Source organism: Rhododendron vialii, chromosome 7a (assembly GCF_030253575.1).
Source record: "Rhododendron vialii isolate Sample 1 chromosome 7a, ASM3025357v1".
Taxonomy (NCBI): Eukaryota; Viridiplantae; Streptophyta; class Magnoliopsida; order Ericales; family Ericaceae; genus Rhododendron; species Rhododendron vialii.
The window spans coordinates 37317719-37332714 of NC_080563.1; the positions used below are offsets into that span (position 1 = coordinate 37317719).

At 38.0% G+C, this 14996-nt stretch overlaps 1 protein-coding gene across 6 annotated transcripts; it reads right to left on the reverse strand.

The window, feature by feature from the left end:
- Positions 1–846: 846 nt before the first annotated feature.
- On the reverse strand, positions 847–13118 carry LOC131331982 (uncharacterized). Of its 6 annotated transcripts, none has more exons than XM_058365992.1 (7): positions 13088–13118; positions 12767–12802; positions 11878–12015; positions 11690–11802; positions 9511–9643; positions 9303–9424; positions 847–1006 (listed from the first exon to the last, which is right to left on the reverse strand). In XM_058365992.1, the coding sequence occupies exons 5-7, from the start codon at positions 9619–9621 to the stop codon at positions 874–876; spliced, it is 366 nt and encodes a 121-aa protein (XP_058221975.1). In that variant the 5' UTR covers positions 9622–9643; positions 11690–11802; positions 11878–12015; positions 12767–12802; positions 13088–13118; the 3' UTR covers positions 847–873. The 6 variants fall into 6 exon arrangements, 4 of the variants coding, with proteins under 4 accessions (XP_058221975.1, XP_058221974.1, XP_058221973.1 ...); XM_058365991.1 differs by lacking the exon at positions 13088–13118 and adding an exon at positions 12961–13068; XM_058365990.1 differs by lacking the exon at positions 13088–13118 and having other exon boundaries at positions 12767–13079.
- Between the last annotated feature and the right edge of the window lie 1878 nt (positions 13119–14996).

Consider the following 14996-nt stretch of genomic DNA (forward strand, 5'->3'; position numbering starts at 1 on the left):
CTCAACAGATTCTAAAGTCACAGTGGTGGTGTTCCACTAACTCCGTTCCCGAAAGCGAAATGAGTATTTAATTTTTTTTAATAATATAATTTTAAACACAAAAATTATGTGTTTATATAAATAATTTTTCTATCAATATGAATCTTGTTTAATAGAGATCTTTTATACGGTGCAAAAAAATTTGAAATATTATTTTTTATTTACATTATTTTGAGTTTGAAAATGTGAAATAAGTACTTATTTTTTAAGAAGGTGTTCTGGAACGGGGTCTAACACTTTTAGAAAAACTGCGATTTTGTTCTTATTTGAATTTTTTTTTGCGTTTGTTCGTTTTGCGCCAATTTTTTTTTTGACTTTTTGATTCGTCTCGACGCCGAGACGAATTGGAAAAGTAAAAATTTTTATTTTTACCCAAATATTTTGAACAAGAACCACTTTCAAGTAGAAAAAGTAAAAAAAAAATCAACTTTTTTTTACTTAAAAGTGGTCCTTGTTCAAAATATTTGGATAAAAGTAAAAAATATTTACTTTTCCGATTTGTCTCGAATCAAAAAGTCAAAAAGATTTCGTGTTTGTTTGGTTGGACTCAAGGTTATGAGTCCCGTATCATACCGGCCGGTACGGACCGGTATTGTCCATATCCGATACCTTACACCTCTAATTCCGTTCCGGCTCAATTTCAAACAGTGACTTTTTTAATGTTCAAGTAAAAACAGTGACTTACATTGCCCAGAGTTCTCCTAAACAACAGCAAAGCTAAATGTCAAACATCACAGATTCACAGTCAATTTCATAAGCAGAAGCATAATTTTACAGGTCCTCATAGTAGTTAACAAATCCTAGTACATGAGATATGAAGTAGAGCATATGCCTTCACACAGCAACGACCGCGGTTGATTGTTCTTCATCATGCAGAAGAAGTGAGCCCAACAGAATGCCATTGCAGGTAATCACAATGGTGATGAGAAAGCGTCCCCACAAAAACAGACATGGCCTTCTCTTTGCTCTACGAAGTTTCCGAATAAAGAGCATACTAGTGAGAGGAAATTGATTAACGATAAGTTTCTAAATGGTGATGAGAAAGCGTCCCCACGAAAACAGACGCGGCCTTCTCTTTGTGCTACGAAGTTTCCGAATAAAGAGCATACTAGTGAGAGGAAATTGATTAACAATAAGTTTCTAAATGGTAATGAGAAAGCGTCCCCACAAAAATAGACGCGGCCTTCTCTTTGCTCTACGAAGTTTCCGAATAAAGAGCATACTAGTGAGAGGAAATTGATTAACAATAAGTTTCTAAATGGTGACGAGAAAGCGTCCCCACGAAAACAAACGCGGCCTTCTCTTTGCTCTACGAAGTTTCCGAATGAAGAGCATACTAGTGAGAAGAAATTGATTAAAGATGAGTTTCTAATACCGATTATTGAAGTTTGGCAGGAAATCGAAAACAGTGATAATGTCTCAATGACTTTTCCTTTTCTTCAGCCACCAAACTTTTCGTTCTGTTTCGAAACTTTTAGATTCTCATTTGACAATTGAACAATTTGCTAGATCAGACTGCTAGTTTTCCAATCACCCATTAGAAATAGGATTCCAATTTACTTCATAAGTACTAGCTTTTTATTAGCTTAAAAATTAAAAAACAAGAGAAATAACAGATGAAGACGACGGAGGTTAGTTCGAGGCAACAACAGCAATAACCACCACCCCCAACCCATTAAACCAGGGGCAGACCCACGTTGGAACACGTGGGGTCACGTGCCCCATGTCTTTTTAAAAAAAACAAAAAAGCTTTGATATAAATTATAAAAGTTCCCTGCACTAGTACAATACATCAGCATGGTGGTGTGGTTATGCCATCCTTGGTTTTTTTTTTTTTCTCTATTTGTGTTCTCTCTTTCCTTTATTTCTCTATTTTTGTTCTACCTCTTTCCTTTATTTCTCTATTTTTGTCCTATTTCTTTGTGTTTTCCTCCCAATCCAAAATATTATAAAAATCAAATTACTAAATTCTTTAATTTACTTTCTATTAATTTTACGATTGCCACCGCGACAGTTGAAAGAGTATTTTCAACCATGAAGATTGTCGGTTGCGAAATAGAATGACTAATCAATATTCAATGGTTGAGCGATAATTTAGTGGTATACATATAAAGAAATATTTTTTAAGAGATTGTGAATAATAAGTGCCTCCGGTATATGGAAAGAGTTCTAGTGTGGGATTTCCTAACCTGCTTGGGATTTCCTGTCCTAGTGTGGAAAAAGTTCTATGGCTTTCTACAATATGCAAGGTTTTGGGTAGTCTCAAAGGATGCTCCGTTAGGAGTTTGCTGGAACCCCAAACATAGCCCGTGATATGCCGGGATATTAGATGAACTCAACGTGGGTTGCCCGCTCGATTCACATCAAAAAGAATTAAATAAAGGAAAAATATTAATTCCATGTTGAACTTTCTGGTTATGACTCTCAAATCCCCAGCAGAGTCACCAAAAACTGTAGACACCTCCCAAACGGGGCATTGTCATACAGGTTGATCACATTTGTTTGCTTTCCACTTCATAAACCAAGATCGTGGATATTCCTATGGTTAGGAACGTCACCACACGATAGCGGTTATCATCAAAACAGAGTCGCCACCTAGTTTATAAAAACTAGGAAAAACAGATAGAAATTCTGGGTACAGGAGCCAAAAGTACAACAAGGGGAAGGTGTTAGGCACCCCTCTTTGTCCGATCGTGAGACCGGCCCATAATCGTTAAACATACAACTAATACTTGCTTTATTTAATTCTAAACATATAAACTGGTTTTAGCCTTTAAACAATTAATATGGTGGGCCAAGACAGTAAGTAAGCAGGAAAAAGTAAATTGTCCCACCAAATGGATGCCACGGCCGGTGAATGGATCTCACAGCCGTGGGATCCCACTGGTTTAATATACCGGCCGTGGAAACGAAGTCCTGGCCGGTGTTCTTCCTTACACCAGAATACGAACAGATAACAGAAAAACTATGATTTAAAGCAAAAAAAATAGAAATTGAATCAAACCATAGGCCCCTGGGTCTTACCACCTTGCTCCCTCAGAGATTGATTGCTCGAATTGTGATTGATTATAGATAATAGTGGTTGATTGTGGTAATCAACTTCACAAAACCCTAGAACAAAGTGAGTTCTTTAGGGGTTTTCACTCTCGGATGCAGCTACTCACGGGAGGTTAGGGCTTTTGTAGAGAATTGATAAGAGATGATTTTTGTAGAGTTTGGGGCAGATCATGGAGTGAGGAGATATGTATTTCGGAGCTCTAGAGGACCCCTATTTATAGGGTTTCGAAGGACCGATGAAACGGACGAGATTAACCCAATTGATAAGGAAGTTTAGGGCTTCAAGACCTCTATGGTAAGTGCATTAACCCCGAAGTAATGGTTTGTGGCTGCTAGGGTTTGGGCAAACGGATTGAAAAGCTGCTGAACATTCCAGAATCTGGAAAACATCGGTCTGCCAGCTGCCCAAAGGATTTCACGGCCGCGGAAAGGATTTTCCAGCAAAAGGCCAAACTTTGTGGGCTCACTCCGGACACTCCCGAACTCGGTTTTGCTTGTTCTTTGGACCGTTGAAAAACTTGTTGAGTCTACTTTCTAACCCAAGTGGTTTGAATCAAATATATTTAGTACATCAAAAGATATGACGATTTTACCCTTAGTGGGTCAGAAAATTGATTATTTTGGTAAAATTCTCGTATCTCCCTCGTTTCAAATTGGTTAAGGCTTATTATATATCAATAAAGAGGGTTTTGAAAGTACTACAAGTTGGTGGAATCCAAGCACAAAAATAAGGAAGTTTAATTTATGAAAAATGGGCTGAAAGTAGACTTAATCGAAGATCGACGATGCTACCAAGGCTAAAACACGTGTCAACACATTTCTATCCACTAAGTGTTGTTTGGCACTCCTATCACCTGTTCCAAAGTGTTCCTTAATTCCTTAAGAGTTCCACAAAGTTCCTAAGGCTTTCATGAAGTCAACCACAACAACCACATATCCTATTCATCATCGAGATAGTCCCCAAGATGGGACTTGAAATAATTGTTGGGCCAAATTGGGGTGTCTACAACCGTCTCTAGCCACCAGACGGCCAATCCGAGTCGTCCAAAAATTTAAAAAAAAATCAAGTGGGTCTATACAAGAATCAACAGCATCCAACGTGCATATGTGCTCGATTCAAATACCCCATTTTTTCATATATACACGAAAAATATGATGTTTGGATCAAGCACCTGTAGACACCCCAATTTGAACCTATTAAAAACCCTTCATTCGTGGCTTTATGACCTCTCGATGATGAATTTGGGATCAACGCGTACCTCGATTATGGTGAACATTGCTTCTTGGAGGTTTCAAAAATCAATTTCAATTCAAATAATTGAGTCCTGAGCGCTCAGGACCATTTCCAAGCGCTCAAGACCCACTCTCAAAAACTCAGATTTTGGCTCATTCCTGAGCGCTCAGGAGCTTCACTCCCGAGCGTTCAGATCTACTCCTGAGCACTCAGGTCAACAACTTTACCATGGTAGTTTGAATTTCCAGTTTTTTCAGTCATCACATGTCTATGTTTTTCAGCACGTTGGTCATTGCTACAGTAGTATTGACCTGATTTATTCAGAGAGATCAAATCATGCCTCTTTAAATATCTTTATAATTAAATTTCAAATTCAATTTTCTTGGCCTATAAATAGCAGCCTCAATGCTGCATTTTGGGGACCAGAAGAAAAACCACCAGAAAATACCACGAAATTTTGCCCTTATTCTCTCATTTTCAAAGAACAAAAGTCCCCTTTTGAAGCAAAAAACTCATCTTCCTCCAAACTTAGTCAAAAATTAGTATGGCTTCAAATCTGTTCTGAAAATTCACAAAGCCTAGGAGCTATGTTCATTGTTGGTTCCTGAGGGTTTTCACATCATTTTCAGAATCCATTCAAAAAGCAAGGTTTCATTTAAAAACGTAGAATCTCTCTATCTTTGTAACCAAACAGGCTGTTATCTTTCTGAGGAGGATCATCTAGCTCACTCCCGTCCTCTGTACTGGATGTGTGGTTAAAATGATTTTTGTATGAAAACAATGGCACAGGAATTGCAAGCAAGATCTTTGAATATACTCCATAGCACTCCCGAGCGCTCAGGAGTACTTCTGAGCGCTCAGGATTGATTTTGATCATGTTTATCTCTTCTGTGAAATGTTCAAGGAAAGTGAAGGCTTTAACAGGTCTAGTACTTCTTGTTTTCAAACTTCATTGTTGGTAATATAAACATCTGTTGATCTACAGTGGTTTTCGATTTTCAGAAAACATAAAGGAAATAACTTATTGAGAATAGTATGATAAAGCCACATTTCCCTTGAAAGTCATTTTCCAAAATGTATTCTAACTTTTTCACCTGTCCAGGGTTTTTCAAAGCTTTGAATGTAATAAAGCAAAAGTTGAGTGACCAGGACCAGTTCTTGATTATTCAAATTTTCTGCTACGCAAGGATTCTTGTTTAGGTTATTCCAATTATTGTAGCATGGCGTCTAACCAAAATTTGCAGGAATTGGCAGTAGTACTCCTGAGCGCTCAGGAGTACAGTCTCGAGCACTCGACAGTGATTTCAGAAACTGATCCTCATTTTTTATGCTTTATTCTGTGTCATGCACCATTTCATAAACATACATTGTACACTAGCACATGTACTCACAGGTTTACTTGTCATATTTCCGAGTATGTGCTAACTGTTCGAATAGAAAAAGCAACAAAAAGTGTTTTCAAAAATCCCACAAATGTTTAGTAGAGACCGATTTTATATCGGGCGAGGGTGGTGCCGTAAAAACCTTCCTCCCTCGTAACATGGCTTGGCTTCCGAACCCTTAACGGATCTCTGGTTTTCAAATTCAAACAATCATTTTCAATTAAAACGGTTTCTCGGGTGGCAAACCATAAATCCGGGTGGCGACTCTTCAATTTTTCAAATCAAAACATGTTTTTCAGGCCATCCCGATCCACCCGGGGCTGTGGTAGCCCACAGCACCCTACACACATCGGATGCCGTTGATTCCCGCGTCGGCCCCCTCGTATTTTTTTTATAGAATTTTTAGACTGCTCAAATCGGCCGTCCGGTGGCCGGAGATGGCCCGGCACGGCCGTCGGTACGATTTCGGTGCCAGACCCGTTGGTCCCTATAGGTTTTCTGCTCATAGTAGTTAACAAATCCTAGTACATGAGATATGAAGTAGAGCGCATGTGCCTTCACACAGCGACGACCGCGGTTGATTGTTCTTCAACATGCAGAAGAAGTGAGCCCAACAGAATTGAGAATGCCATTGCAGGTAATCACAATGGTGATGAGAAAGCGTCCCCACGAAAACAGACGCGGCCTTCTTTTTGCTCTACGAAGTTTCCGAATAAAGAGCATACTAGTGAGAGAAAATTGATTAACAATAAGTTTCTAAATGGTGATGAGAAAGCGTCCCCACGAAAACAGACGCGGCCTTCTCTTTGCTCTACGAAGTTTCCGAATAAAGAGCATACTAGTGAGAGGAAATTGATTAACGATAAGTTTCTAAATACCGATTATTGAAGTTTGGCAGGAAATCGAAAACAGTGCTAATGTCTCAATGACTTTTCCTTTTTTTCAGCCACCAAACTTTTCGTTCTGTTTCGAAACTTAGATTCTCATTTGACAATTGAACAATTTGCTAGATCAGACTGCTAGTTTTCCAATCACCCATTTGGAACCAAATTAACCAAATTAATTGCTAAATATGAGAAAGAAATAGGATTCCAATTTACTTCATAAGTACTAGCTTTTTATTAGCTTAAAAAAAAAACAAGAAAAATAACAGATGAAGATGACGAAGGTTAGTTCGAGGCAACAATAGCAATAACCACCACCCCCAACCCATTAACCCAAGGGCATATGGGGTTGCGTGCCCCCACGCATTTTAAAAAAAAACAAAAAAAGAACTTTGATATAAATACATAAAAGTTCCCTACACTAGTACAATACATCAGCATGGTGGTGGGGTTATATATGCTGTACAAAGTTCAAGGCACTTGGGTTTCAATTCTCAAGCATGCCATCCTTGGTGTTTTTTTTTTTTTCTCTATTTGTGTTCTCTCTTTCTTTTATTTCTTCATTTTTGTTCTATCTCTTTCCTTTATTTCTCTATTTTTGTCCTATTTCTTTGTGTTTTCCTTCCAATCCAAAATATTATGAAAATCAAATTACAAAATTCTTTAATTTACTTTCTATTAATCTTACAGTTGCCACCATGACAGTTGAAAGAGTATTTTTAGCTATGAAGATTGTCAAAAGAGTATTTTCAGCCATGAAGATTGTCGGTTGCAGAATAGAATGAGTGATCAATACTCAATGGTTGAACCATAATTTAGTGGTATACATATAGAGAAATATTTATTAAGAGATTGTGAATAATAGGTGCCCCAGTTTATGGAATTCCTGGGTCCGCCACTACATTAAACATAGATTGGCAAAGTAGCTAATGTGGTCATATTGTCCATGGAATGTCTGGATTCCTCGCAGGTCTTTTTTCATTCCACAAAGAATCCCTGTACTTATGGTTAAACAAGGTCTGAGTCCTAGTAGAACAAAGCATATATGGGTTGCTATGAAAGTTTCTGAACAAGGTCTGCGTAATATGTCCTCACCGGAACTTACTGTCAGCATTGGCTATTAACAGTTTGATAACTCGAAAATGATATTGGTACCGATGGATCGGTACCGAAATCGTAGGGACGGCTGCGCCGGGCCGTCTTCGGCCATCGGACGGCCGATCCGAGCCGTCCAAAAATTAAAAGAAAAAAAAACGAGGGGCCCTACGGGGGAATCAACGGCATCCGAGGTGTGTAGGATGTTTGATCCGAGCACCCCTTTATATACACGAAAAAGGGGTGCTCAGATCAAGCACCCTACACACCTCGGATGCCGTTGATTCCCGCGTCAGCCCCCTTATTTTTTTTTTTTTGAATTTTTGGACGGCTCGGATCGGCCGTCCGGTGGCGGCCCGGCGCGGCCGTCTTCCTTACCAACCTCATTTGTACCAATAGTGCTACTCTGATTTCAAGGGTACTCGAGAGAAATTAGCAAAATAAATGACTGGGAAAGGCTTCATCCGAGCAGTTTTTGTTTGTTTTTTATCGAATGGTTCAAACAAAAACTGCTCGAATGAAGCTCTTTCCAGTCATTTTTTGGCCGATTTCCCATGGGTATCTTTAAAATCACGTTCTGAACACATTGAATGACTCGGATCATCAAAATTCGATCGGAAAATGGGAGCAATGAAGAGGTCCGCATTTTCGTCACCTCATTTGAGACTGACTGTTAGTATAACTATGCATAAAACTCTCACATTATGCATGCATTGGGCAATGGCACCTCGTAAACACAGTCTACCTAAGAAAGTTATAAGCAACATATGGTCTCGCATCTTGAGAATTATTTAAATAACTATTAGAACATACTCCTACTCGAAACCCTTTGACATAGGCAAATATAACCCAGAGAAATTACATTTCTTGCTCAATAACTTTTCCCCTTATCTGCTGCCTGCGGCATACCAAGCTTCCCATTACCTAAATATAAAAGCCTAGGTTCTTATAGTCATCCATTCATAGTCTCTCGATCCCCCATAAGAACAAACTAATGGCAAAATTTGGGTAAGTTAGGTTTCAATAAACATAAGAAAGTAACTTTTCGACCGTATGAAACAAAAGCAATGACAGATGAAGAAGAAAAGTTACTTCAAATAACATGCATCAGTGAGAGGAGAATTAAGCAACAACGATAAGAAGCCAATTCAAAACATCAGCAAAGCTAATCTTTATTGCCCACGTGAATCAATGGGTTCCTCAATAGGTCTAATTTGATTCACACAAAGAGTTGGAAGTCCATCACGCTAAATGAAGCGAATGCGTAAATTGTGGCTTTTTCACGAAACAACGTGAATTATCTGCGGTTATCCTACACCAACTAGTCTAGGAGTGATGGCCCCCAGTTTCATGTCATTCCATTTTTATGTAATCCACAAGGGTGATATTCAAATTTAACGCCAAGGACATTGGTCATCTATCATACAAAAATTTCAACACCCAAGGCATTCAAACATATATGTAAAAATATATCGAAAAACACTAATTCTAAATAAAAAGAAACTTAAATAGGCCTGAATACAAATGATATGATCCTAGGTTCTTGCATATCAGCATCTATTATTAGGAAGAGAGAGTGCATAAAAATAGTTAAACAACAGTACTTCTAACCTCGTTTCGGCTATATCATCTAGGACACCATCATCATAGATGCTTTCATGGCCGTGACTTTCACGCACTCCAACATTTCTACTGCACAGAGGACAATATTCCATCCGGTTCCGACATACTTCCTAAAAGTAAAAACAGTTGACATGGTAAAGGCCAGAGTGGATGATATACCACTGATTTCAAATAACTATCCGTTACTACCTAGTACCTGATGCTCAGATAGATCAATAGCAGGCACAGGGAACTCGCAGTACTGGCATGTCACAATCCTTTGGGTACACCCTTTGCATTTACGCCCAGCTAAGGTTTGACCTTTCATTGTCTCATACTGGACAGCACACCTGCCCAAAAGTAGTAGCCACAAACACACATATATCTGTGTTCTGCAAGCACACCCTTTCCATTGCATTCAATAAGAATAGGCAGGTAACATTACCCTCATGGGTTTCATATACAAGGGCTTCTCCATAAAGCGTTACGATCCCGACGCATTCAATCTAGATCAGTGAACTAGCTTTTATGGTAATGTATAAGGGTTTCTCCATACTGCGCATAGCCTTTTGAAAGTCCAAACAAGACAAATGAAGCAATTGCCGAAATACTGGCTATCGCACCGAAATATATGAACAATGTTGCTCGCACTTGTACCCCTTGACAGATGTCTAGACATAAGACTCGCTAATTTCCACAATCAAAGATACATGGACTCAGCTAAAAAGTTGGACTGGATACAGGAAAATGACATGTGTAATGTGACCAAAAAAGAAGAAGAGAAATACAAGAGAAGACAATGAAGATTAGATCCAACAACATTCATCATTGAGAGGATGAGGCAACAACAACAAAAGAACCCAACACAGTCAACCTCAATCGGCAAAGTTACTGATGTGGGAACATACGACAGTTTCTCTATATTTTCCATGGAATGATTGGGTTCCCCATTGGTCTCTGTTCATTACGTAAAGCAGCCTATAGTTTTGGTGAAACAAGGACAGTGTGTCAGTGTCCCAGTAGAACAGAGAATGTATGGGTTGCTAGCCCACGCTATGTTATCGAAACATACCAAGTATCCATGTTGGACAACTGAAAGTTTGATTACAGTATGCAATATTTCCGAATCTGTAATAGAACATTCACCTAGAAGCATTTACGCTTTTCAAGTTTAGCACACAGTTATGGATTATATCATGTATTATGCATGTGATGGTCCCTAACACCTAGCAAACAGAATTAACCAAAGAGAACAAAGGTAACATATTTACAAATGTGAATATTTTGCAGTGTTTCCCCATCAGGCAATTGTTAACATGAGAGTTAGATGATGAATTCTCCCAGTTAGACATACTCCCCGAGTCCATGTAACATAGGCGAACATAACCCCAAAACCTTCATTTCTTCCTTGGTAATTTTTGCCCTTTCCGCTATCAACCTACCAAGCGGTTTGTTTTGTTTCAAAGCATTAGTTTGCATTTAAAATTTCAAAAAAGAGAAAGCAAATAAAGAATAATGAAAAACCAAGCATCCTCGAGTAAACAATTCTTAGTTTGCAATGCGCCCACGTTACGAGACTAATTTGCTAAATTCGAAACAAAACTAAGTTTTCAACCTTTAAAAAAAAAAAAAACCACTAAGGGATGAAAGAACAAAAATCAAACAACATGCATCAGTGGGAGAAGAGGACAGTGGAACATCAATAAGAAATAAGAACCCAATCTAGATCAGCGAAGCAGCTAATCCATATTGCCCACGAGAATTAATGGATCCCTCAAAAGGTCAGCGTCTGATTTTTTATTTTTTTTTGGGTAAATTAGTCAGCGTCTGATTCACGCATCCTTTTGAATGTCTATCATGATAATGATGCCAATGCATGAAATGGTGGCTATCTCAGAAACAAAATCAACAAAACATAGGACATTCATGCATAATATTCCTTTATCCTACAACAACTAGTCGTGATGCCTCCTCCAGTTCCATCCATTCCCCCATTTACAACCATCAGATTCAGTTTGTATGTAAACCACAAGAGCGACGTTCAGATGTAATGACATGCCTGAAATACACCCTACATTGCTCTTTCCCCAAAAGTGAGTAATCCTGTTGTGGCGTTGTTTACGGTATAAATTACTTATTGATCATACAACAATTTAGATACCTAAGGCATTCTAATACCCAAACATTGATGGTACAAATTTCTAGGACTTTGCATGGAGTTCATGAAGGGAAATAAGGAATACAATGCAGTTAGGAAGAAACTAAGAAAAGTAAGATAGGTTCAACTGATTAAGATGAGACATAATACAAAAGATTCTACACTCTCGTATAACAGGACGACCTATTTATTAGGAATAGATATAGTTTACAAGGATAGTAGACAACACGACTCTTACCTGGTTTCAGCTTCATAATCTAGAAAATCACCCTCGTCATGGCCATGTGCTTCACGCACTTTGAAATATTCAGAGCACAGAAAACATTATTCTGACCGGTTCCCACATGCTTCCTGAAATTACAAACAGCTAACAGCATAAACACAAAGTGGATGACATTCTTCTGGTCTGAAATCACTAAGGATTACCAGATGCTCAAGTATATCCATAGCAGGCACAGGAATCTCGCAGTACTGGCATTTCAGGATGCATTCTGTGCAAATTTCATCTTTAGGCACAAGTAAAATCTCGCGTTCCATTGTCTCACTGCCTAGTGAACAGGATACCTGCACAATCATATGTATTTATATGTACGGCCTTTCACAGCAGTTAATAAGAATCCTTGATTGGGCAAACAATACGCTCACTCACTCCCTGCTAAACAAATTTATTATATAAATCTGACTCAAAAAATTCCATACTAATGTAAATGGTTCAAAAGAAAACATCTTAGTCTCAAAAACTCTACTCCCCGCTGATCAAAAACACTCTACGGCCAATCTACATTTGTAAAATGTGTTTTACGTACGCGTTGGCACCTGCGTGGCGCTCCCTTAATCCAGCTCTTCAGCATGGTGCATGTTTAAAATGTGTTTTAAAGTAGTTTTGAAATATGTTTCAAAACTGAAGTCTATTTGCAAATAAAAAGAAATAGAAAATAATAGTACTTCGATTAAAAAAACTGCATCAAAACTTTTCCATCCTAATAAAAGGAGCATTTTTCATACTCAACCTAACGCCATACAAAAGAGTCCTTTTACAAATCAAACAAAAGGTCGCCTCTTCTTCAATAAAAACTGAAAGGGAGAAAGCACATTTACAGAGCATAATAGATGGGGGGAAATCCCACATACTTTTCAAAACCCTAAGTCTACATATACAACTCTCGACCACAACCACGGACACAACTACGTCGGGAGCCCTTCGATGCATGTGAACCCATGTGCATCGAGTTGATTAAACTATGGATGCAGTTCTGGTCGAGAGTTGGGTAGGTAGCATTTTTGTACCCTTTTTTTGGGTAAGTAGATATTGTACCTTGTTCGCAGAAGATTTGATTCAACTTTGGGCAATCTGCGAGTACACAATCACTTAAAATAACCACAGTACAGAAAATCTACCTTACAATGGAGAAAAACTAAAACAGGCATTCAATAATGGACACACAAACACAGAAGGACTTTGAAATCGGGTAAACCGTCGGTCTAGGGTTGGACAGTGTAGAACGAGACCTCAACAGATAACAGTAGAGATAGGAGGTAGATAAAGATTTAGGGGAGTTTTCTCCGTTCAGCCGTTCACTCTAATCGTGCACACGCATAGAGAATCAGGAGAGAGAGAGAGAGGGAGAGAGAGAACCTGATATTTTGAATTCGTGGCAGATTCTGGAAACAATAGGTACACTACACTAAAGCATTACATCATCCACTACATTTTTTATATGGCTCATTCCGAGTCTCACAAAAAATACTGAAAAATATTCATAAATTTTAAAATAATATTTTAGGGGGCCCTGTAAAAATTCAGCTCTAATGGATTTATGTAAATATTATTTCTAGGTCTGTAGGAGCGAAAATGCTCAACTGCGCAATTTCGAACATACGAACCCAAGCTGGCTGTGAAAGGACTCCTGAGAAGATACAGAGGTCTCAGAGGTGGCGAGTGTGGTGACCGTTGGGGTCTCGTTACTAGAGAGAAACCCGTCTATAGAGAGAAACCCGTCTATAGGGACGGTAGAGAATCATACCGATTGGACAACGACGGGCACACGAAGCCCACTTCTATCAGGCAAGGATGATTCAAGTTGTTTAATAATCTAAAAAAAAACGAGTGAATTTGAGAAAAATTACTTCAATTCGATATGTGTGGGTATTTGATCCAATTTTTTATTTTTTTATTCAAATAACATGATCTTGAAATCTGAATGAAAAATGGAATATTCAAACTCGATTTTTTTTTTAAAATTATGAAATGGCTTGAATTATCCGTGCGAAACCCAGAGTAGACCCCGTGTACCCGTCGGTACCCCATCTATGTGCTTCTCGTCCGTCCCTTTTGCTTTTTCGAAATTATTGAAAGGGTGAGGGGTTGATTTCCGCGACTCAACAAATGATCGGAATTGACCTTTTTTTCAAATTTTTTTTGACAATCAAAATTCAAAAGTCATTTTGATCAGAATTGGGTTGATATGATTTTGGCATGCATAGGGGTGTTTGGGAGTCTATTTTTTGACTTTTTATTTTCAGTTTTTTGGCTTTTTGACTTTTGAATTTTGGTCAGAATATATTTTGGAGAATGAAAGAGTATTTAAAAAATATGTGCAGAATGTATTTTGGAACAATAATAGTGTTTGGTAGATAAATAATGAAAATGAATTATGGATTGGTTTTTTTATCAAGTTTGGCCTCTATTATTGTTTTAAAAGGTATACAAATATTTTTTTTTTCCTTTTGCCTTTATTATTTTGTTAAAATATGTAAAAATATTTAATTTTTATCATTTTTTTAATTTTCATATGTGAGGTGTAAGGAATAATTTGAAAGCTCTCTCATTTCCCCTTCAATTCTGCTCTGTCGACACACAAATTGTTCTGCCAACAAGAACGACCATTCTTTAACAAGTCTGAGCTTCTTCTCTTCTCTTCGTCTCTCTCTCTCTGGGTGTATTTGTCGGGTAAACAGGTGAGGAAAAATGGATAAAAATAAGTGTGTGTGGTGGGAGGGAGGGCAAAACTGGTAACTAAAGGGAGGATAAGTGGGTATTTTGGTAATTCACCAGAAAATGGAAAAAGGCAAAAAGGTCAAAAGGACCTTCGGACGTGATTCTGGGTTTTTGCTTCTAAAGTGAAAATCAGTGAATCCATTCTCCCAGAATGAGTTCTTATAATGAAGTGCCAAACACCCAAAATAGAAAAAGGAAATGCAAAAATGCAAAAATCCACTTCCCAAACACCCCCAATAAACCAAATCAAACCAAACCGAGCCTTAAATTCCCATTACTTGGGATCTGCTACATAAATCTTTTTCCTTCATTGAATAAATAAATAGAAGGGTTTGAATTAAATGTCAATAAAATATTATACATAAAATAGGTGCATGATGAGATCATATTTATTAAATCTGATCGACGTGATTTTCTACATGATTCTATTGTCTTGATGGATTTAAAATGTCAACGATTTAGATCAGGTTTTTTGTTTTCAAAAAAGAACCAACAAACTTGCTACAAAACTATATCATAGTGTATGGGTCCACCAAGAATGTGTGTT

Excerpts from the sequence above, each read along its gene's own strand:
- LOC131331982 (XM_058365992.1), bottom strand. The coding sequence starts at position 9,621 with ATGAAAGGTCAAACCTTAGCTGGGCGTAAATGCAAAGGGTGTACCCAA. Across the intron at positions 9,425-9,510 it reads TTGATCTATCTGAGCATCAG|GAAGTATGTCGGAACCGGAT; the intron begins GTACTAGGTAGT and ends TTTTACTTTTAG. Across the intron at positions 1,007-9,302 it reads GATGATATAGCCGAAACGAG|AGCAAAGAGAAGGCCATGTC; the intron begins GTTAGAAGTACT and ends GAAACTTCGTAG.